This window comes from Pholis gunnellus (assembly GCF_910591455.1).
Source record: "Pholis gunnellus genome assembly, chromosome: 19".
In the NCBI taxonomy this organism is placed as follows: Eukaryota; Metazoa; Chordata; class Actinopteri; order Perciformes; family Pholidae; genus Pholis; species Pholis gunnellus.
The window spans coordinates 3,760,935-3,780,688 of NC_136546.1; the positions used below are offsets into that span (position 1 = coordinate 3,760,935).

General features: G+C 42.2%; 1 protein-coding gene across 1 annotated transcript in view; it reads left to right on the forward strand.

Annotated features, from left to right (window-relative positions):
- Positions 1-1,364: 1,364 nt before the first annotated feature.
- Positions 1,365-19,754, forward strand: part of cnih3 (cornichon family AMPA receptor auxiliary protein 3) — a gene marked incomplete at both ends in the record, with an annotated part of 71,358 nt that continues 52,968 nt past the window's right edge. Inside the window, 2 exons of the mRNA XM_079180923.1 lie at positions 1,365-1,442; positions 18,557-18,625. Of these exons, the coding sequence (XP_079037049.1) occupies positions 1,365-1,442; positions 18,557-18,625 (147 nt within the window). The remainder of the gene's footprint in view (positions 1,443-18,556; positions 18,626-19,754) is intronic.

Below are 19,754 nucleotides of genomic sequence, written 5' to 3' on the forward strand. Positions count from 1 at the left end.
TTAACTTATTTCTGAAGTCAGCTGCTTTCAACCCTCTACAAAAACACCCTAACAGTAATATTCTGAATACACTGCAGCTCACACGGATATGATAAACTCAGAGGGTGTTATTGATTTAGCAGAGCAGGCACACATGTTCCCCGGGTGTCTCACCGCAGCATTATGCCTCTGAAATGTAAACCATTGCTCTACGGCACTTGCAATTTACAAAAGCGTCAGGCGGTGGCACCAGCATCACAGTTCAAACATACTGCAGGCCTTAATCCAAGCAGAGGGTTCTGTTTCTTTGAAATCATTAATGAAACTGTATTTCTTTTATTTAATCCCCCCCCCCCCCCCCCCCCCCCCCAAGTGATCATTTTCTGTATGTTGATTATCTTTTGGGAGTGTGGATCATTTTGTGTGTGGTAGTTCTGGACTGTCTGCTTTCCCTCTGAGGCATGTACAGTAGGCTACAACACATGAAGTGGTGAGTCTAATCATTGTGTACATTGCAAATCACGTGGTATTGATCAGGTTAAAGTCACAACAATACAATAGAGAGGGCTGTCTTTCTACCAGGCTGCATCCATCACTCAACCCAGAAACATGCGCAATTCAGTTACAAACGCTCAGAAATGATGGTCAAAGAGTCACAGTTGACTATAACCACAGCACGCATCAGCTACACGCGCACACGCACGCAAGCGCACCGGGGTTTGCGGCTCTTTTAAATCCACCTGTTCACGCGCCCCCCCCCCCCCCCCCCCCCCTGCTCGCTGCTGCTGATAGGTTTGTCAGGAAGGGAAATTACTATTTTTTTATTTTTTCACGCCTTGTGGCACGAGGTGGCGAGGAGGGGGGGGGCTCTCCTCATAACACCATCACCCCAGCACAGACACAGAGCACAGAGCTGCTGCTGCTTGCTGAATGGATTACCTGCACGGCTTTGCGCACAAACCTCCTCACATTGATAACCTCCATCTCGGAGAAGAGCGCGAGCCCTTTTTTTTTTTTCTTTCTATGATTACACCTCAACGACGCCGATCGTGCCAGGCGCACTGATTTGAGACCAGCTCTGACTCCCGAAGTCACATCGCCGCCACCGCCGCTGCCGCCGCCGCTGCCTGGACGCGCGGAACAATCCGTCTGGAGAGGAGTTTTTTTCCTGCAACAATTTGTTGCAAACGTTGCAAAAGGGGGACGAAGTCATGGTGCCGGCAATGCATCGGCGTCTCATGGCACCGTGATAACTTTCTTCCTGTCTCTCCCTCCCCTTCCTCCTCCTTTTTTTTTCCTCCTCTCTTTTTGTTGTTGTTGTTTTAGATGTTTGCCAGCGGGATCGTGCTTCTTTGGGAAATTATCCACCGTTTCCCCTTTCAATTATGTTCACTTTTGCTGCCTTCTGCTACATGCTGTCTCTGGTCCTCTGCGTGTCCCTGATCTTCTTCGCAATATGGCACGTAAGTACCTCAGAATGAGCATCATATGGCTTTTTTCTGTGATTAATAACCCGCGGATGGATCCGACCATTCGCTTCCTTATTGAACGCGCAGGTGTGACATTTGTGCGTAACGGAGTCAGAAAAGCCCCACAGCCCCTTTCCTCTTCAAGTGTGTATTTGTTTGGGAGATGTCACGCTGTTAAACACTGGCGGGATTTATTTGGAAGACGTTTCCCTCAATGATACGACAGGTGCGCACCTGTATCTTCATGCATGCGTCCATCGTCTTCACCACTTCCCTCATATTTGGCTATACTTTGCTGACCTAATTCGCTATATGCAGAAACGCTTGCAACCCTGCTCAGCATCCGAGATGAATTGAATGGCCTTCCTTCCACATCAATTAGGGAAAATATTGTAGTGAACCCCCCCCCCCCCCCCCTCCTCCTCGCATCCACCCTGCTCTGCTTCCTCTGCCTTTAATCAACCCACTGCTCAGCTATATACACCGGCGTCCAATGTGACCGACTGCGTTATTGTATTTGAATAATCTAATTATTTGCTCCCTGAGCCACATCTCCATCATGCAGAAAGGGGCCTTGTGTAAAGACAGATTTGGGTCAGGTCTTCCAGCCTATTGTCCCGAATCTGCCTTTTTGCATGGGAACAGCAACAGACCTGATGCACTTGGGATGACTGATCCTCCAGCAATTACGCCCAACAGTCGGGTCTGCCCGTCCGTCAGAGAGTGGACCCATGTGCCTGCTCACAGCGGAAATAAAGAGACCAGGGCAGTGAGAGTGCAGACACCCGTGATAGTACAGTTAAAACTGTAGTGGGCATGCAAAAAAAAGACCAAATGAAAGCACCTTTATGATGCTAGCTACTACTAAGCTGATATGGAAAGATACTATAGAGAAACAGAAACCACGACGGCTCCTTCAGTTCAGTCTCCTTCAGTATTCAGCGCCGGTTGGAAGGATCACAACGGAAACATGCTATTTCTGTAGCTTCAACAATAATCCACACATCCATCGCACCAGGCTTCATTTTGCATTCTGCTTAAGACGGCAGAAAGGGCAGAGATGCCTCCTCCGCTGATTCCCGTTTCGAGGCGACGCACAGACGTTCTGCAATAAGCCGGCAGCTCCTCGCTGTGAGGAGACATCATTACGGAGACGGCTGAGGTGGGAACGTGTGGAGCAGGTGGAAGCGTTCGACGGAGCTGATGTTGCACGTTCACACCAGCCACCTGCCAAATGCTGGGAACATTCTGGCTGTAAAGATGTCTGCACATAAAGTCTTTATTTTTTTGTCCAAAATGTGTCAATCACGGTTACACGACTTTCGACCGCAATTAAAGATTTCGGAACAAGGTTAAATTTCTTCTATTGCCATCCATCAGAGTTGTTTGACCACTCAGAGCTACCATACATGCAAACGTCATCATGTATAATGGAATCTGATGAGCTGATTCACTTCGTTCATTTGTCTCCCGGCACAAAGCTCTTTACGATACAGAGACGTGGAACTTAAAGGTAGATTGTGGCAGGTGATTAAAGAAGAGCTTGGAATCGGGGACGGTCGCAAAAAGAAAAGGATGTAGTAAAGATTAGACAGTAGTGATTGTGCTCTAGGCAGCTAAACGATAGCTTCGTGCTAATATCATTCATCCATTAGCCCTGTTTGCAACTAGCGCTATCCACTGCACCCACGTATTGTAAGTTATGAATCATCTTGAACCCTAGCCCTATTTTTAGGCCTCTGCTCGAAAATTGCATACCCATACTAAAAAGAGTGCATCTTTGCAACCACAAGGTCTATTTGAATAATGTTGATGTTATAATAAAGGGAACACTTGTGAGATTTGTTCAGATGTGTAAATATCAGTATATATGTTACTGGTTAAGAGTAAATGAAGATGGCACACAGCTCAAATTGAAAAGTTTCAGTTTCGCCTGAAAAAAAAGCACTTTTATTGATATTATTTCTTTGAAATTGTTGAGGCTGAAGTTTCTGGAGGAATCGCAAGGCCGCTGCCGTGTTTACTTCTGACTGCGCAGGCGCATCAAAAAGCAACTCGATCCGGTCCAAATTCAAAACAGTATTTAATTAAACGATGACAACTGTAAACTGATGATGACAATTACAATCTAAAATACACTATCGATAGTATGCATCACGAGAGCAGAGACCATGAGCAAACTCCACTCACAGGACTCACCTAGCTGGGTTGCTGAAAAACGGAACTATGCCATGGCCTCCCGCACGCGCTCTCAAACATTCCTTTTATGTCCTTTGATGGTCGGAAAGCGTCCGAAACCTGTCGCAAAACACAAAGGCCATCTTCTGGGGTCAGTGATTGGCTTCCAATCGCTCTGACCCCTCCTTCATCGATCCGCTGCTCATCTCTGTGGCTGGGCTCCCTCTGACATCACCTCTGACCTGCCCTCTGTCCTGCGGCCGCATTGGTCTTTCCCAGGAGTCCTCTCCTGTTGTCTTACGGCAGTCTCTGCTTGTCATCAGTTGTCTCAGCTTCTCCTCCCCTGTCTCTGAACAGCCTCGCATTGAATAATCCCTAACTTTTCCTGATGGCTATTCTTCACAGTGTTTAAGTCCTCCAGTGATTATGCTTTCATGATTTCAATACATTCAATGTGTCAATATACTGTCACATATAATATCCTTCATGTAAACATATTACAAACATATAATTCATTCTTTAGTAAATATATTGTGACTTAACATATTTTACCTTTTATTATTGTGACACTTCTATTCACCACTAAGGGTGCTATAAATTCTACTACTAATACTTTTTAATACTGCAATTCTCCACAAAATGATGCAGGTCCAAGCCTAAAAACATTCCCAAATCATAGCACAATATGTGAGCAGTCTCTCTGCAAAGTTTGACTTTGATAAAGTGAAGCACAACAACATGAGAGAGGTTTTAGTACAGAGAGTTTAGGCGAGATTTCCAAAATGTGCATTTGGGTACATTTTGGCACCATGTGTGCCATTTGAATTTTCTCATGTACCAAACTATATATTTCACTTGTATATTACTAATGGTGTTCAATACAATTGAGTTACCTACATGAGAATGACGGACAGCACTGTTAGCCAGTCGAAATCAGCAAGTCTCCGTAAATTGTGACGCATATGCTCCGGCAGCAGGGAGTTGATTCCTCCCATCTCCCTCGCTCAAAATACCCCTCTAATATCTCAGTCATAGTCTGACTGAGAGAGATGTTACGGATATGTCTGTAATCAGTGTGTAGTTGGCGTGCTTTGTGCTATCTCGGTTTCTTTGTTAGCATCTAGCTTCGATTGCTAGGTCCTGAAATGTGCTGAGTGTGCACACTCCTGGCGAAATATGAATATGGTATTGTAGTAATTCTAATAGTTGGTGAGTGAGTTGTGTTTGGAGTATGTACAAATGGCATTCATATTATTTTAACCAAGGTTCTGAAGTTTCACGTGGTATCATCATTATATTCGTTTCGTAATGAGTATTTGTTCGATGGTCTAAGATAGACAGTACAGAGAGCCCCCTTAGGAGGGGGCTCTAGTAGGCAGGAGGCATTCCTTTTGCAAAATTTTAGTACAAAAATAATTAGAAAACGCATTGAAGTGTGCAAGGTTGTCATGAATTGTATTGGATGATGGATTTTTTTAAAACGCAAATGAAAAATACAGACTTAAGCAAAGGCCTAAACTCTTCCACTTCCATCAGCCACTTTGGCTGGTAGCCGGGTTTTTTTATGCCTTCGCGATGGCAACACCCACCACTGGAGGCATTATGCTTTTGGTTTGTCCGTCCATCTGTGGATGCGATATATCAGAAACTCCTTGAGGGAATTTTTTCAAACTTGGGTCAAAGGTCTAAACTGTTTGGAATTTGGTGGTTGAAGGTCATGGTCATGTGAACTCACAAAACAAATTTTTGTCTATAACTCAAGAATTAAATTGCTAATTATGACAATTTCAAACAAATGTCTGATAGATAAAATCGATGAAGTAAAGACATTTTGCCCAAACTGCAACTCCACTGGTTGGCAGAGGCAAACAGACAAAGCGGTCATTTTAATTTCTTTTGTTTCAAAAAACTGCTGAAAACACTGAACCCTGCTGCACAGTGGCCACTTGACCAAAAAGGTTACATTGCAATGCACCGATGAACAAGTGTGCAAACTATCCAGGGTGACAAAATCAAGCTATAAATAAAGTGACTAAGTGTAAATGAACATAAAAAGAATGAGGCTATGAAACAGCCAGGCCACATAGAAAAGACAATGGGAGAAAATGAGTAATAGACTGCTCTGACTCAAACATATTACCAGACCTGTCAGCAGGTACCACCAGCGCCTGAGTCATCCAAGTCAGGGAATGAGAAATGACTGCACATAGAAGGACTTCTGTCACTAATTGGACATCATAAATCAAACCACATACTGCCAAGTTAATTAGCTCCTTATCTACTACTCCACCCATTTTAAAGGAGCAGATATATTTCTTGTTTAACTTGTTTTGAAGGACATAACTAATTCATCTTCCATTCCACTTGTTTGTGAGGCCATTCAGTTAAGACCCTTGTAAATAATAAAGGGAGGATGTGTTGGCTTTCTTTGGAATATCTATTATAGTGAATTCTTTTTTCTGTCTGACCATCCCTGGACTCACGGCGGGCTGAGGTGTGAAGTAAGAACAGGTCGGGTAATGAGGAGGGAACCAAAGGCATATGTTTTAGCATATGGATATTTTGGGGGAACAGAGTTGTGCCTACCAATATTTGAGCAAACTCGTTTACATTATTTTTGGAGTGAAGCCATTCGTTAGATCATTCTGACGGGCCCTTGAAGAGGCTACATCTCAAAGATCCCCTTGGAACTTTTTCTTAAGATATTGTGACATTATTCTCATAATATTACAGATTTCTCAGAACGTTTTGAACAAGAGCAGAAATTGTGATGAAACACTAATTAATTAAGATGATATAATGTATCTCTGAGGTGAATAGGTGGAACAAAGGCACATTTGACGAGCAACCCATAAACCGTAAAACATGTTTATGTTGTATATTTCTGCAAAGCACGGGATATGTTAAAAAGTCAAGGTTTCTGAAACAAAAACGCATGTTTCATAGCAGTCTTGTATCACGCTTGCAGAAACACACAATGCCACGTGGTTAAGGTTGAAAAAACGATTGGTTAGGTTTCGGCAACAATCTACTTGTTTGAGGTTAGAAAAAACATGCTGTGTTAAAACTATAATGTAAAAACGTAAAGTAATAAGGTAACCTAACAAGGTAATATAACAATGTTACTTAATGACGTAACGCAGCGACATAACGCAACAATGTAACACAACGATGTAACACAAAAATATAACGTAAGAACGTAACTAGTATAAATAAATAACAACCGCCCTTAGAAGACTTTCTTAAGAAACGTGTAACTTTCCTCAAGTCAACGTTGGTTTCACACAGGACACGAACAGCCGACTCCATGATGAGTTTGACCCCTTTCAATACCGTCACTATACCACGAAACTTTCAATAACGGTCACGCGACATCTTATGCTATCGCCATACTGGTTATTACAACTTCTTCGTCGATGTCATCGCAGCGAGCAGGTTTTGGTTGCCTCGTAACGTCAGGCACAAATAAAGGGAAAAAAGGACAAACGCAGCACAACAGGCGTTTCCCGTGCGTTTTTAGACGCAAACATGTGAACGGTCCTTTACTAGATTCACGTAAACTTTTCGCGGTGTCCAATAATCAACTGAGTGCTCTGTTTGAGCACATCTTAGCTGTAGTACAAAACGATTCACAATGTCAGTTAGCTGAGCCACATGAATGTCTGTTATTCATCGGTATGTCATGTTTTTTCTAACATTAGCTGACATTAGCCAACATGAGCTAATGGTCATACCAGACTAAGTAAGCCTGTAGGAGCAAAACCCCTGATTGTATGAATTCAAATGTGAGCATTAATATGTTATGCTTTCTTTTTGTCCTTACATCCATCCATCCATCCAACCATCTGCACTCCTTAAGTGACTATCTGTGCAAGACATATGTCCCTTCAAAACAATAAATGTATTATTGATGATAAGCACAATAATGGTTGACGGTTCCCGTCACACAAGCTGCAGCGATTGGCAGAATTTTACTGTTCATCAAATAAAATACAAGACCGCACTCAGTCACCCGTGGGAGATCTCACGTGAGCGATTGCGACACTATTTTAATTAACATACATTGTGAACTGTGACCTCCCCCCCGAGCTCTACGGCTCAGCGCCTCAGCGACTCTCCTCCCATGTAACCACAGGCCCTAATGTGATCTAAGTGTCATTAAAGCCGGGAGCCAGCCACACACTCCTCCGGCGCTCCTCTGACAGATGGGAAAGCCCCGTGGTGCAGATATGATGCAGAGGTCTGTCCTGACAGTGGGACGGAGGGCAGGATGTTAAAGTATCATTTACACTCCCAGTTGGGGTTTCCATTGTAATGTGCCAGTGGTATTTAGTGCATGTAAGGTGCGGTGAGGTATGAACCCACAAAGCAGAAAGCAAACTGGACTACTTCCCCAGTATTCCTGAACCACCGGGGCCAGTAAGAGGTCTGGTTTGTAGTCATTTCAATCATTTCGATGGAACCACCTTTTCAAAAAAAAAAAATGTCCTTAAAGGTAGGGTTGGTTATCTTGACAAACTTGCAAGAGTATGCTAGATAAAAAAAAAAACAAGCCCAATGTTGCCAACTCTTTGGCAATGAAGGCAGCTAGCTCCAAAAGCTGCTAAATCAAGTGAGAAAGTGTCGAAACTGACGGACCGTCCCTTCAGGCCTCCCTCCAAATGATATCACAATGAACGTAAAAAACGAACACGGCTATTGTTAGCAATAGAAAGGCTTTCGGAAGAACCAGTGGCAAGTAATGAGTGGACGGGCAGAGTGCAAACGTCCAATCATTATATTTGGGCTGAATTAAATACTTGGACGGGCTTATTGCAGTCCTGCGACAGCCAGAAATACCAGATATTTTTTTTGTCAGAGCATTTGAATCATTGATTGCTGTCAGGATGTAAAGAGAATTTGACCAAATACAACAAAAAATATATTGAAGAAAATTAAGAACCTTATCATTGAGTAAATTATTTGAATACTTCCTCCACCATTGCCAATTGTCACTTTAAGGTAACTGGATACATATATAGATTTTGGAGGCCAATTGAATCCTCTGTATGGCCCTGGCAGCGGGGGAAGGAATGCTGTTATTCCTCTTTTCTCTTCACCTTCTCCCCTCTACCTGTTTAAGAATGAACTCACAAAGCAAGAGCTGAGGCGACATCCCACATGAGAGTTTGACGCACGGCTCAGGATGGATTCGGGGAGCGGCTCGGCTAGCGTCGCTTTCCGCTGCCGAGCGCGACTTTGCATCAGACTGTGATTTTGACAAGTACAGGGCATTGCCGGGTTCAACGGAGGTGTCGTGCGAATAATCATTCACGCTCAACAACCGTCACTGTCCCTCGTCTGTTACTGGTGTTCTGGTGATGGTAGCATGGGTTGCTATGTGCAGGAGGGAGGGTGTGGGATAGTGGAGAAAGACCTTGTAGCAATGCATTTAGAAGAGAGATGAAGTGTGAGAGATCAGATTTCAAACGGTTGATTTGGCTTCAGACACAGATGTGATAGTGTGGAAGAAAGATTGAAACCAAGAGAGGTATTTAGCCAAGCACGCTCTGTGCTACTTTCCTCAGCGTGCCCGGAGGCCGGAGCTTGTTCTCAGGATCTGCAACGCCTCAGACATCTACTGTGGAGGTCCGCTGGGGATAGACCGGTCAAGTCAAAGTTACAGGGAAATAGATGTAAGGGGGACGAGGTAGTGTCTGCTGCAGGAGAAGTTTTGGGATGATGGAGAGGAAAAGGGGGGAAGGACCAGAGAGACTACAGATCTTGCTTATTGGGAGTTCGGACCAGGGCAGATTGGACTGCTGGATAGATGACTGGAGTAGAATACAAAATGATGATCAGACATGAAAAGGAAGGAAAAGGCAGATGCAGCGCTGGGCAGCAATACAGAAGGAGGCGAGATCAAAGGACGACAGGAGTGATAAAGGGAAAATTAAAGTTGTGTGTGGAGAGGCTGAAGTTTCCTGCTAGGGTGAGAGAAACAACCTGAGGTGGATCAAGCTTTTCTAGGAGACAAGGTTGACAGCATGGGATGCGAACGCAAAAATAGATAAAGAGATCAAGAGTGAAATAATTAACTGGAGACAGAAGAACAGACCACTTCAGTCACAGCGAGTAATGCTTTTCATGTGGGGAGGGCACTCAAAGTTTGTACTATCTTCATCTGAATAATTCATGTCTTAATAACAGCAATGAAATAAAGATGAAGTACATTGAGCTTTCCACTTGTTCTTGTTACTGTTTCTGGCTGTATCCAAAATAATTCACTCATTCAATAATTGCTAAACACTAAAGAGGGAATTCAAAGGAGAGAATCATATAGTGTGTCAGACAGGCAGCAACCTCCGAAAAGTGAAGCCAATGCTGGAGTGCCTTAAACTTGCATTCTCTCTAGTGTCCATCAGGGGGCGACTCCTCTGGTTGTATAGAAGTCTATGAGAAAATGACTCTACTTCTCACTTGATTTATTACCTCAGTAAACATTGTAAACATGAGTTTATGGTCTCAATCTCTAGTTTCAAGTCTTCTTCAATACAGCATGATGTTCATTTAGTAAATGATGGTCCATTTACAGTCAAACAGACCATAAAGCAGGGGATGCTTTAGATCTTTGCATTGATTTTGTGTGTAGTTGGGCCCAGCGTAAAGTTTGCTTTGCGTTCCGATTGAATTAATGAGTACTTCTTCCATCTTGCATTACTTTGGAAAAAGCACCTCTGTGGCTTTGAAAATGCCATATTGTCTGTTAAATGTTAATTTAAAATGAGGACAGGAACGATATAAGGGAAAGGTGTAGTGATGTTTGATAAAGGCCCAAAAGCTCAATTCTGAGTACCTTAACGCACAGTGTCGGCATAAGAGAAAACCCAAGAGAATATAAAGTGAAAGATATGAGCTTAAAAGGTGAAGACACGCCTGTTAAGACAATTCAAAAAGAGGAGAATTCATGCCCTCTGGGTGTCACCTAGCATTTAACATGCAGAGCCACAGTGATTCTCCACCTCGCTCCCCTGAACTGTACAAATGAGGAAGTAGCTCGGCCTCAACTTGCCCGAGTAAGACATCCGGGGGAAGAAATGCATAGGTGATACAAATTGATCGTAATCTCAATGAAGCAAACAGTCAACAGGGCTTTCTGGCACCAGGCACCGGAGGCTGTAATAGAGGTGGCGTCCAGTGTATAGCAGGGTTGGCTCTGCATCGATCCACATGTTCATTAACCCCTGCTGGCTCCTCATCCATCATTCTGACTCCACTGTTTTCTGTTGTTCCGCGGCACGGTGCGTACACTGTAGGATTGTGCCATAGATCGTCGTTATCCCTCCTTTTCCCTCTTCTTTCATCAACTGTCACCTCACTCGCTCTTCACATTGCTTGCAACATCAGACAAATCGCTATTCCAGCTTTTTCTTTGTGGGTATGTTTGGTTTCTGGGCCAAGTGATCACAATTGACAAGGTACAGTCTTTGAGGATTCATGAATTTAGAATCAACTGGATTTGCATTGATTTTACTTCCATGTAAAGACTGCTGGAGGAATCCATAGTCTCCTTTTCATATACGGTCGTGGATAACTGTCTCACTGGCAGTAGGGCCAAAGGAATAGCAGCAGGTCGCTGTAAATAAACAGGAATCTATTGATCTAAGTTGTGAAAGCATTTATTCTTTCGATCTATACGTGTAAATATTACGACCTTGTATGTTCATACTCTAGTCATAGGAATAGACATGTAATGGTTGTCTTGCTTTCACTTGAGAACAGTTCATTGGTTTCTCACTTAAAGGGACGGTGTGTGTAGGATTTGGTGGCATAGCGGCTCACAGACCACCATCCTGTCCGTTCCACGAGGGAGGAGCGATGCTCCCTTCTGTTTCTCACCCAAGTGATTTGTACTGTAAGTTAACTAGTATTAATTATTTAAAAGAAGGTGAAATAAAAAGATAGACATAGTTTAGAGGAAGAGCGATGGAAGAGTACAATCCAAATAAACTACGGTCAGACCAAGCAGATAGAAAATGACGAGATGGCCGAAGAGAAATTGCGGCCATTGATGTTACTAAACCTAACTAACTTTGATCTCAGCTATTAAGTTATGTCAGATACTAGATGCCAGACTAATCCAGAAATGAATAAATAGATCAATAACCTTTAGACCGAAAGTAGTCTAAGGGAGTAAATCTCCCTTAAATTAGAACTGATGTGAAATTTGTTCACAATCTTTCCCGGTGCTTGATTAACTCTCAACTGCTTACCGGTAAACTGCTTAACTGAATGGAAAAACGTCAAAGTACAAATGTAATTGTCTAAAATGAATCAATGATATGAGTCACTGATTCAAACTGGTCACATCATCCTTGTCATTTCATCCTCATTTATTCATCCTTATTCACTTCATGTATCCATTTATTTGTCTGTTTTAATAGTTTGGTGTGAGTTAATGGATCAATACACATTACATTTATAAAAAACATTGAATTGAAATGATCATTCGCTGTACACTATGTCAAGAACTCCGTAGCGACCCTGAGATGAGAGTTTATCTATTAATATTAAGTGTTGTCGTTTTCTACATTCTTCCAAATTGAACTGCATTGAATGAAGTCTCTGACAGCTGAAGCTGAGGGCCACTTCCTTCACCTTTCACATACATTCATGGGTTTATGAAGTATAGTTCCATGATGTATTATTAATTAATGACTCCCTATGTAGGTATAAAGGGCCCATTCGAAGTGAACAAAAACACAAAGATTCTTAGTTTCAGCCGATTATACACTAATGAAAACATAGTTGTGAATGTTGTATTCCATTCCTGCAGTGTGAAATACTGCACACTGGCCCTTTAAGTTTGTTATGCTTACTGGCCTTTGGTGACCTCCAGTTTGTATGAAAGAAATGTGGACCTTCACAACAAGCCTCTAGGGTTGGAATCAATGTGTCCATGGTAATGTCACTCCTGCGAGGGATTTTAGGACAAAAGCAAATCCTGTCCTGCTGTAATGTCACTGCAGCATAATGTTTTTGGACTATATGTGTTTTGATGCTCAGTTGATATTCTGTCATCTTTAACATCACTGTGGCGGCACATGTGCTTATCATTTGGCATTGGTGCCTCGCAGAAAGTCCTGACAGCGAAATTGTGTGAACAGAATTCTCTGGAAGGAAGAGATTTGTTTCATTTGATCCCCGGCACAGTGAAGGAAGGGGTTAACTGTGCCGGCAGTGTTTATTAGCATCAGAGAAAGTGCCCTCTCCAGCTGTCTCCCCCTGCCAAGGTGTTCAGCACAGATACAGGCCAACACTGACTGGAGCATGTTAGCGATTAAAACACAAGCCAATTCTCCGCTCATGGACAGCCAGTGACCTCTGGCTAGTATGCAGTAGAGGGATATTTTCATTCTCCTTAGAAAGTCTTCGATGGATAAACCGGATAATAAAATGCAGAGGCAGAGAAGTTTAGTACGCGCAGTGTTGTTTTACAGGCTTAAAACAAAAAGAATTGAGCAACAACGGAACTGTTCCTAGAAACTGAGGTTTCCCTTGAGCTCTTCTTAAAATAATATATCTGAAGCAGGCAATCCTTACCTGAGCGAGAATCCTTGCATGTGGATTTGTCTGTAAGGTATCCAAACTACATTTTTGTTGTGTCCCCAACATATGATTATTCACCCCTTAAGCATTTTTATTTTTGCTTATGTTATGTCATTTCTTTAAATGCCTCATATCCCTAAAATCTGTAGCCTAAAACCTAAGCTACACGGTTGTGTAAATCCAAGAATCATGATAATTGATGAAAACAAATTTGAAATTGTAACATGAATACAAAAATAAGACCTTTTTGTAAATAAGATTTGACTAAATATCACAAAACATATTGATCTAAAAGATTTTTAAATGTAGAAACGTAAGTATCATCGCGAGCAAACAACGTGATGACACAAAAGACAGAAGCCCAAGCTTTCCAATGCATTTTATTTTAGATCAATTTAAACAGGATCATGCAAACAACGATCTCCTGCGGTTTATTTTTAAACAGTTAAATATTGGTTACTAAAAAAGTATTGTTATTATTTAATTGTCTGTTGGTTAATGCAAGAAAGATTGCATGAAGTCCAGCATTGATCCTAATGGTCTGCCTGTATATTAGGCTGAGTGTTTGGCGCCGGCTTTATCGGGTTCTAAATTGTGTACTAGAGGTTGACGAGGAATGGTTGTTCCGAAAATTATCCCATGGTGAGTGGGTTTAGAATACCAATGAATAATTGAAACAAGATTTTAAATAATTAAAGTGGACCTTGTAGTCTTTCACATTAGAGTGTAGGTTCCTCTGATTGCTGCCGTTGTTTTTAATCTGGTTATTTCCATATGAATGTCTTGAAGGCTGCATGGAGGGAAAAGCATGTTTTTGGTCGGTCATAGCTTCAACTGACTAAAAGACAGCGACAATGAGCGCATATTCACATCAACACACTGAAACCCAACTAATTAGGCTACATCCATCTCTCTTTCCCTTACAGACACACACACACAGCCAGGTGTCAGTCCTCCAGCTCCCACAGTCTGCATTAAAACACACTGTTTATGCTGAATTTGGCATTCCAAGCGAGGAGCAAAGGGTGCCAGGTGGTTTGCTGTTGCTCCAGCCAACCTTGATTTCAAAGCAGTCTGTTAAAAGCAACTGCCACATCAAAATAGAACTGGATTTGCAAAAACAGAACCCATGGTCATTGCCAGCAGATCTGCAGCAGGAATCACCCTCTGAGCATGTCACAGATATATTGCTTCTGATCATGACTGACTTAACTGCCAAATATCAACAGGATGAAATTCTGTTTTAGGAAAGATTTTCCCTTAATGGAAAAAAAAGAAAAGATTTTATTTTCGTCATTTTAGACATCAATTGGTAATAAAAACGGGTTGCAGATATTTGGGAACAGGGTCTCATTGCTAAACAAAGTTTTAGAAGACCGACTTCCTGGTTAAACCTTCAACTTTCAACCGAATGTTGGTGATTCAATGTACTGTTGTTTCCTGTGCAATGAGAGATTATTACCAACATTTTATATGTGTCCACTTAATCAAAGCAAGCTGGTTTCATTCTGTAGTTTCCACTACTCACAGGTTCCTTGATTACTCTTGTTCTGAGCCCTCCCCTCTGATAGGGTTGTGAATCTTCGAAGTAGGGCCTACAGGTGAAGATCCAAATGAACAAGTCAATGAACATCCCAACGCTCATCTATGGCCAGTGGCTTTGGGTTGGAAATGAAAGAATGGGATCACAGATAAAAAGGGGCTGAAATGAGTTTCCTTTGCGGGGTGGCTGGGCTCACCCTCAGACATCCAGAAGGATCTAGGGGTACAACCACTGTTTCTTCTTCCTCAAGTTCACCAGTTGAGGCGATTCAGACATCTGATTATGTTACCTCCTGGAGGTACTCTGAATACGAGCATAACTGGGACAAGAACCCAGGGTAGACCCAGAAAAAGGGTGGCGGCGTAAAGTATCACTTCTGCCCCAGAAACGGATGGCAGGATGGCCCAGGAAACGCTGGAGGATGTGGCTAGGGCGAAGTATGTTTGGTCTAACATGCTTAATCTGCTGCCTGTTCGATTGAGTCCCGGATAAGAGACGGAAAAAAGGATGGGCTGATGAATGAATGACGTAGTTTATGTTATCTGGATAAACTGTTACAACCTGTCATATCGTCTTAACACATTGTTTATTGCGTCATCAAACTTGATTGGTGTAAGAAAGAACAGACCCATGTAATATGGCTATTTTTATATTCTTTATTTAGACGGGGACCATGTGATTTGTAATTTCCTTATTAAAGATTGATCGATTTCAGTTTTTCACTAAATAGGGTGTTCAGTAAAAATAAGGTGTGTCCTATTTGATGATCAATGGGAATGGCATTGTCCCATGCCTACTCAGCAATTACGACACAGAAGACACAATTACTTTTGAGCGCTATCATACTGTGAGTGAGGGAACTGCAAGACTAAAGCACCAGTCATACTCATTTGAATGATCCTTTAAGCCTTGACATCCAGTCTATAATGTCATTCTCATGGGGTGCGCATAAGGATGTATAGGTGGAGTATATCTACTGCACTTTTATGTGCGTGTGTCTCTGTGAAGTGTGTTCCTGTGCATGAGTACGTACAGCGCCTCACTGTTTGCTAGGATTTATGCACCCATGAAGACTTTTTGTGTTTGTGTTTGTGTGTGTGTGCTCCCGCCGCCCATGAGGAGCAGCCCGAGGGAGGCTAACACACTGTAACAGAGCGAGGCAATGAGCCGGGATCACTGTTACGATCCATTGGGAAATAACATGTAAAGAGCTGCCTGTCAGTGTGGGGGCGAGCCCAGGGAAATAACCCGGGATTGTTGCGAACCTCTGCCGTCTCTCTGATGTTAATTCCCCACACTGGGGCTAACGCACACATTCACATGTACTAACGCATATGCCACTGCCTCCTCTGTTTCTACCTCACATAGCACACAATGCATGGATAACATTTTTGTACCACTCAAACAATAATCAATTTTTCTTACTCTGCACACACACACACACACACACACACACACAGTGATATACTCATGCTGCTCTCACATCGTACAGTTCCACCATGGTGCACACACACTAGAGACACACAGCGTATCTCATATGCAGCTGCACTGACTGACACACTTGTATCTCTTCGTGCAGTCTCACTCACACACACACACGCACAACATTTCCCTCTTGAGGCCTAACTAGTCAAGCAATGACAGCTGTCTTTGTAGTGCAATTGCCGCCATTGCAACACCAATGGAACTGTTGCGTATTCTATCCACTGTTCATCATTACTTCGGCATTGTTATTGCTTAGAGCTGTCCCACAATGCAGCAGTGGGTGGGGCGGCAGGATCAAATGGCAGCCAATTCAAGAGTTTGTGATTTCAAAGTCTCTTGCATGCAACTGTTGTGCCTCTGGGCAGATTTCGACCAACATTTTAATTGGAGCGGATCATGTTAATAATGACGAGGGTGAGGAGCTGATTCTAAAATGGAGGGTGTGGGTACAGAGCAACTTAGAGAAATCTCCAGCTACGTATGTCCACGTCATGGGCTGTTTTTTTTCTTTTGCCTGACAGTGCAGCATGTGGATCGGTTTATTCAGCAGATGTTGGTATACTGCTACCAGGGCAAGTGAGCGGAGTGGTGCGGCTAAACTTTACGCCCCTCGCTCACAGAGCTGTACGTTCCGCAGTGCTCCAAAATGTGCATATTGTTGACAAAGACCGAACTTGTTTGAAAGGCTAAACGCCAAGAAAGAATAAATATTTCGTTCAATAAGAACTTGTTGTGCATTTTGAAAATTGGTCTACCTTTTCTTCATAAAATGTTGACTTTTAGCCTTTAACGTTTTAACGACGTTATAACACAAATTGAGATATGTTGAACCTGAAGGCACAGGGCAACAGCTTGTTACAGTTCAATAACAATAACTGGAATGCTCTATCAATCAGTCTGTACAACATTAAAGGATACGGCTGCCATCTTAAGATAAGTTAAGTTATACTTTATCGTCCTGCAGGGAAATTTCTAAAAAGCTGCTAAAAAGACTTTAGCTTTGCAGCCAACAAATAAGATCTACTGATCACAAAACATGTGCCAGCGTCACAATCCACATGCATGCATTGAACATGGATCATAGAGAAAAAGACCAAAGACCAAAAAGACCAAAACCTGTGTGAGCGCTCTCTCTGTGTTTCCTGACTTCTCTACTCCAACCAAAACGCATTGGTTCCTACCAAAGATTCAGTGATGGGTCACAAATATGATTATATGATTTATTTAATAATACTATATATCATGGTTGATTGGTTTTCCACTGTACAGTCCTCTGTTAATTACTGTTAACTATCAAATGGGTTCACGGTAAACCAAGATGGTTAACATCATGAGTGCAGCTTCACAGAGCTGCTAGCATGTCTGTTGACTCCTTCATTATTTTATTACACTTACAAAAAGCAATTTACCAAAAACGGTTGGGCACTGTATTTTTTTAGCAAACATTACTAAGGCAGTGTAAGTGGGGCGTTGGCTGAGGGCTATTGTATATTTTGTGAGTATTAGCGGCAGCAGCACGTATGCACGTGTTATTATGAATCAAGGTAGAAAATCCATCCATCCATCCATTTTCCTCCGCTTATCCGGGGTCGGGTCGCGGTGGCAGCAGGCCAAGCAGGCTGACCAAGACTTCCCTCTCGCCCGCAACATTTTCCAGCTCATACTGGGGGATCCCGAGGCGTTCCCAGGCCAGCTGGGAGATATAATCCTTCCAGCGTGTTCTGGGTCTTCCCCGGGGTCTCCTCCCAAGGTAGAAAATGTTTCGTGTAATTCAACATACAGGTAAAACGGCCTGGTCTCCTAAGAAATATGTTCTCATACAAGAAAACTTATGAGAAAAAGTTTCGTGAGAAACATCTTCTCCCGGATTACCTTTGGATTTGAAGCATCGCAAATACATTCCGAATCGTAGTCCGCAGGAGTCGGTGTGCTGACTTATTTTTTACCTATGTTCGTAATTGATGGCATACTTGGCGTACTTATTTGAAGACAAACCAATATGTTTTATTTAAACCCTAACCAAGTGGTTTTGTTGCGTTTCAATTTACAATATGACCGTAATCTGAAAGCAAATATACAGTTGAGAATGCAGTTAAGTTGTATGGAATGTAATTTCTTAGGAGAAGGGGTTGGGTAGAGATAACTGTAATAACATGCAGCCCAGCATGCATTCTCAATGCTGCATTGCTGGTCGTGAGACACACAGGAGGCTGGTGATTATGATGATGTGCTTTCAGAGTGAGACATGTCATTCTGTTCTGTGCCTCTATTTGACTGATTACACAGTGCTCACGTCTTTCCCTCTCCCTCTCAGATAACTGCTTTCGATGAGCTCCAGACTGACTTCAAGGTGCCGATCGATCAGGGCAATCCACTTCATGCGGTAGGTTTGCTCTCCCTTCTGTGAACATTTTCTTTATTTTATTTTATCATCATCATCGTCGTTTATGATCTCTCGCTCTCTGTCTTTTCCTGTCTCTATTCCCTGTACTTTCCTCTCTTCTCTTTCTCCATTAACTTTTAATCAAGCAGTTGGCAACATATCAGTTCCGTACGCCCTCCTCTCCTCACTTCCTGGCTCAAAAGCAGACTCTTATCGTAGGACTTGGGGCCAAACCATCAAGTATGAATGATCATCTTTTTAACGAACAAACTCCTGAATCCAAATATGAATAAAATAAAAGCAACAAGCCACATAACATGGATGGCTTTGGGACCGGTAACCATTTGTAGATTCCATTCCTAACATTCTTCTGAAACCGAACCATCTCAACCATCATAACTTTATTCCTAGAATCAGTTCCAGAAAAACATATTCTTAAAGCTTGTCTCTTAAAAAAATAGGTTCTTCGCAGTTTTAAACACATGGTTCATGTTGTGAATTGAAACATTACAAAAATGCAACAACACTAGTTGGTTATGTTGAGTAAAAACATCATGTCTTGGCTTAAAAAAAGTGTGTTACGTTATTTAAGTTTGAAATACATTGACTTAGTTTAACACGAAGTAAACGTATTTGTGCTATGTGAAAAACATAGTCATGTGGGAGAAAATACGTTTCCCACGAAACGTCATACAGTTTCGTTGGATTGCAACGTTATCATTAGGAGACCAGGCTGCCAACAGCTCGTGTTCACTTCAGTTTATCCCTATTTAAAGGCTTTTTCAGGTTAATGCAGGGATTTAGGCTTTTGGTGGTTCTGTGTATCCAGGGTGCTATTTAAATGGGGAACATTTATTTATTTCGGCTTACTGAATATCAATTCTTAACAATAGTCAATTCACAGGTTAATACACTGGATTATACATACATCCTCTACTCTCCTAGAATGTCTGGTAAACAAATTGGACGTGCACTGAATATTAACGATGAATAGCTAAATGAATGCTGTGCTTTAAACTGTGATGATCTGCATTAATTGATTTTATACATGATAAAATATAAACATCAATATATACGAGTGCAATGTGAGCGGTACATTGACAAACTGTGAGTGTCTTTTAGCCTTGGC